This window comes from Aethalodelphis obliquidens, unplaced genomic scaffold, assembly GCF_003676395.1.
Source record: "Aethalodelphis obliquidens isolate GAN/ISIS:26980383/991018 unplaced genomic scaffold, ASM367639v1 scaffold774, whole genome shotgun sequence".
Lineage (NCBI taxonomy): Eukaryota > Metazoa > Chordata > Mammalia > Artiodactyla > Delphinidae > Aethalodelphis > Aethalodelphis obliquidens.
Genome location: NW_020838685.1, coordinates 5,405 through 10,545, shown reverse-complemented (window position 1 = coordinate 10,545; position 5,141 = coordinate 5,405). Strand labels below are relative to the sequence as shown.

The 5,141-nt window shown below is 49.3% G+C and overlaps 1 protein-coding gene across 1 annotated transcript; it reads right to left on the bottom strand.

Moving 5' to 3' along the window:
* Positions 1-3,225: 3,225 nt before the first annotated feature.
* On the bottom strand, positions 3,226-4,802 carry LOC113616890 (proline-rich protein 23C-like). Its single transcript, XM_027100260.1, has one exon. It carries the CDS (start codon positions 4,126-4,128, stop codon positions 3,343-3,345), a length of 786 nt encoding a protein of 261 aa, XP_026956061.1. The 5' UTR covers positions 4,129-4,802; the 3' UTR covers positions 3,226-3,342.
* Between the last annotated feature and the right edge of the window lie 339 nt (positions 4,803-5,141).

Sequence of the window (5,141 nt, the reverse complement as noted above, 5' to 3'; positions counted from 1 at the left end):
AAAACTCAAGAAATAGTCCCTCTGGTGTGCTTCTAATAAACAGTTCTATGTGTAAAGTTAAGTTCTACCCTGTTAGATTGGCAGGTGTGTTGTCATGGAGCAGGAAGGAATGTTTCCAGTCAGAGGGCTCAAGGGTTACATATAAAGGCTGAGAGACAGGGAAAATCTGTGAATTATTTGAAATACTGATCACGTGTGTGGGACGTTTATGCCAAGGAAGAGGACGAGCAAAGGTGGCAGGGCTTGTTATAGAAAGAGTAGCAGTTGCATTGATCTTTATTGGAAATGTTTCAGGTATGATATTTAGGAAACTTTGCCCAACTTTTCAGGCTTGTTATTGAACCCTTAGGTTTATTGTGGTAAGAGAGATCCTGCAGGTCCTTTCCTGGGTCAGTCCAGTCTGCTTTGCCATCCAGAAATGAGCATCGGCAGTTCTGACCAATATGTGCATGAGTGATTTGTGTCAAGACAAGTCTGGGGCTTATGCACCCAAAAGAACGCTAAATTCTTCTCTGAATATATGCTGGTGTTGTCTGAATTTAGAGACATTTTTACAAATAGCTCTTAATTCAGCTCAGGTCCAAGGTTTAAACTCTGAAGTTGTCTGGTGCATGGGGGTGGATCTTCAGAGACAGCTAGCATTTTGGGTGCTTGGGAGGTTTGTTGGGCAAAGGCAGGGGACCTGGAAAAGGGGAATTAAAAGACGAGTCAGTGGAATTTCAGAAGGAGAGAGAATGGCAGGAGATGAGGCAGAGGGAGATTTGGGAAAGGCAACTGGAGGACTTAATAGAGAAACAAGTCTAGTTGTTTTTCAAATTGGTCATTAGCTTTGGCCAGAGAATTTTTTTTTTTTTTTTTTTGCGGTATGCGGGCCTCTCACTGCTGTGGCCTCACCCGTTGTGGAGCACAGGCTCCGGACGTGCAGGCTCAGCAGCCATGGCTCTCGGGCCCAGCCACTCCGCGGCACGTGGGATCCTCCCAGACCGGGGCACGAACCTGTGTCCCCTGCATTGGCAGACGGACTCTCAACCACTGCACCACCAGGGAAGCCCCAGAGAATGTTTTATTGAAGCAGCTTTTGATTCAGAGTTTTGTTTGGAAGCCTCCTTACGCCAAATCAAAATATGCTGCCCATTGAAACTGAGAAATCTTCTCCCCTTCTTATTGAAGGAGCCTCTCAAATGCACAATTTTGTTCAAGCCAAATCCTCCTTAGTGAAGCTATGAGGAGTTGAGTGAGATGACATGTAAGAAGCAGGCATCTTTCCTGGAAGAGTAGAAGCTCTACATTTAAACTACCCCATAAGAGCTGGCAATGGTGGGTAAATGAGGTGCTTGTACATCTCATGACTTAGGCCCCAACGTGACTTCTCTGAATGAAGACTCCAGAGCCTCTACCACCTGACATCAAAGAGAACACTCTTTCTGGATTAAAGCCAAACTTTCAGGGCAAAAGAAAATCAGGAGAAGAAAACCTCATTTGGTTTTATTGAATACCCACTGCAAAGTGTGTGCAAATGGATGCCAGTCTGATGAGAATGGAGTTCTGCCATTTGCAACAACGTGGATGGGCCTAGAGTGTATTCTGCCTAATGAAATTAGTCAGACAGAGAAAGACATATACTCTATGCTATCACTCATATGTGGAAGCTAAAAAATAAAACAAATAAATGCATAGAATAAAACAGAAACAGACTCACATAAGAGAACAAAGTAGTGGTTGCCACCGGACAGAGGGGAGAGAGGAACAAGATAGGGTAGAGGACTGAGAGATTAAAACTACTGTGTATACACTAAGTAAGGAACAAGGACATGTTGTACAGCAGAGGATTTATATCCATTTTTTGTAATAACGTTAACTGGAATATAATCTATAAAAATATTGAATTATTTTGTTGTACACCAAAAACTAGTATTGTAAATCGACTATACTTCAAAAAAACAAAAGAAAAAGAAAGGGATGACTCTATTGACTATACCAGTCAACCTGGATATGTTACTTGAAGTAATATCCAATAAAAAAGATTAAGGAGGGGCTTCCCTGGTGGTGCAATGGTTAAGAATCCGTCTGCCAATGCAGGGGACACGGGTTCGAGCCCTGGTCTGGGAAGATCCCACAAGCCACGGAGCAACTAAGCCCATGCACCACAACTACTGAGCCTGTGCTCTGGAGCCCGCGAGCCACAACTACTGAAGCAAGCGTGCCACAACTACTGAAGCCCACACGCCAAGAGCCCATGCTCCCCAACAAGAGAAGCCACCGCAAGGAGAAGCCCGCGTACCACAACGAAGAGCAGTCCCCACTCATTGCAACTAGAGAAAGCCCGCACACAGCAACGAAGACCCAACGCAGCCAAAAATAAATGAATAAAAATAAATAAATAAATTTATTTTTAAAAAAGATTAAGGAAAAATAAGATGTAAGAGGCTTGTGAAAAAAAAAAGAGACATACTCTCATTATTTGGAGAGATCTTTATCAGTCAAGCAAGAGAATCTACAGAGAAGTGGTTACAGAAATTATGTAATTTTGCTGGATATCAGACCAATATAAGAGCAAATTATTTCTATATGCTAGTAGTAACGTACAAAACCTATTTGGGATCTTAGAAGTATAAAACACAGAATCTTTAGAATTACAAACTTTTCCAGGACAAGAGAAATATATTAAAAGCATATAAGAAGAATGGAAAACAGTTGGCTCTTTTGGGAAAATACCACCCCAAACCCAGCAATAAAGTTAAACCATTTGCCAACCTGCTCATTCACAAAGAGGAGGGCGCCTGATCATTGTTCCCCATCCTGTGTTCTGTATCCAACAAAGATTTGTCCACATACAACTACTGGCTAGATTCCCGCAAAGGGGCTCGAGCTGCCATCCAAAAAAGGTCAAACTGGGTAGAGGGTTGTTGTAAACTAGTCTGGACACTAGGTCCAAACCCCTGTAAACAAAACAAATTTAGCAATTACTCTATTAAGGGGGTTGGGGGGAACAGGGGTATGGGCAGTGGTAGGGTGCCCGGAAAAGGATGGCTTTTTAGAGAGAAGTGCTGGCGCTTAGGTTTGAAGCGAATGGGAGGGGGGTAGAGCTGCTTAAGGGTGCCCTCCCTAGAGAAAATCTAAGGAGCAGTCTGGCTGTCGGAAAGCAGACTGTATTTCAAGCGGCTTTTCTTTGCCCGGGTGAGCTTCCTTTCAGTCACTGATCAGAATTCTGCAGTGCAGCCTGCATCCATAAAGCGTCTGTTCATATGATTCTTACGGTGTGTGCAAGGTACACACAGCCAATATCAGAAGACTCTCTCCTGGTCCCCGTTGAGTTGGCCAGGAATTGTGGGAGGCAGTTGATTAAGGGAACAGGCATTTCCGGATCTTGCGTGGAGGACCATGAGGGCGCTGGGGACGCTGGTGAGGACCTGGACTTGGAGAGGGAGGTAGAGGTTGGAGTGGTGAGTCAGGGAAGGGCTCTGGAAGGTGCAAGTCTAGGTAGTCATCGTGGTGAGGAGAGCGTCTCTCTGGACTAGTGTTGGGCGTCCGAGGGGACGGCTCTGAAGCTTGGCCCAACAAGTGGAAGCCAGACATACATCCAGCCGAGGGGCGGAGCCCAGCGACTGAGACTGCAGCAGCATCTGTCCCAGCCGGCAGGAAGTCGGCGTCAGCATCCGCGTCCTCCTCGTTGACCTCTTCTTGGCAGGCGATCTCTGGGACAGCTGCGCACAAGAATCCCGGCTCCGGGGCCATGTGCTCCCCGGGAGGGCTCAGGAAAGCGCCCCGTCCCAGGCCCTGTCCCCACAGGCCTTCCACACCCGGGCCCAGGAGGGCCTCAGGGACCAGCATGAGGATGTGATCTCCGAGAGACACTTGCAGCACGGACGTTGGCTCGGACTCCAGCAGCAGGTCGACGTCGTCCAGGGGCACGTGCAGGGCACAGCCGGCGGGCAGGACCACCACGAAGATGAGAGTGTCCACGGTCGGGGGCCAGGTCAGGTTGTCCAGGCTGGATGCCGCCCTGGACTTGGACTTGGGGCCCGCGGGCTCCTCCGTTCGCCGGCGCTTGGCAGGGCCCGGTCCTCCGGGATGCGGTCCCCACCGGTCCGCAGGGAAGGCGCTGGGGCTGCGGGGCCGGCTGCCCATCTTCTCAATGTGGCCGCGGGCCTGGGGCCTGGCAGTAGGCGAGGAAGGGCTGGGTCCTGCAGGCAGTGACAGATCGGTTTGACAGGTGAGGCCGAAGCAGGGCGCTGGCTCGCAGGACTGCGGAACGAAGGAGGAGCCTTCGGAGCTCTGGAGGCGCCTCTCGGGATCCCTCAGTTCTGGCTTCTAGGGGAGCTGCTGGGCTCGGCCTTGCTTGTGTGAATCTTCAGGCCCTCACGTGGAGTGGTTTGCGCAGGAGTGGGCCGAGGATGTTGGGAGCGACGCCGGCGGAACCTGAGTCGCAAAGCATCCTCACGCTAAGCCCCGCCCCTTCCTAGGCTCCGCCCCTAGAAGTGGAGGCCTCTGTGTTGCCCAGTAGCCCCGGCTGTGGTGGATAGTTTACTCTAGAGAAATACTTCCATAGGCCTCAAGGGGGCGGAGCAATCGTGCCGCTCTAGGACTAGGCTTCCTGGGTCGAGTTCCTGGCTTTCCTTGCGTTGACCTCAGATACGGAAAACCTTAACCGGAAAACTTATTCAAGTCCCACCAGTGGAGGCTGCACCAGGACAGTGAGATGTAGTTCCCTCGTCCCCTGAGACCTCGCCCTGGAAGTGACCTTTTAACTTCTTTTGGTCCAATAGTGAGGTATTTTTTTTTAACATCTTTATTGGGGTATAATTGCTTTACAATGGTGTGTTAGTTTCTGCTTTATAACAAAGTGAATCAGTTATACATATACATATGTTCCCATATCTCTTCCCTCTTGCGTCTCCCTCCCTCCCACTCCCCGATCCCACCCCTCCAGGCGGTCGGAAAGCACGGAGCCGATATCCCTGTGCCATGCGGCTGCTTCCCACTAGCTATCTACCTTACGTTTGTTAGTGTATATATGTCCATGCCACTCTCTCGCCCTGTCACAGCTCACCCTTCCCCCTCCCCATATCCTCAAGCCCGTTCTCCAGTAGGTCTGTGTCTTTATTCCTGTCTTACCCCTAGGTTCTTCATGACATTTTTTC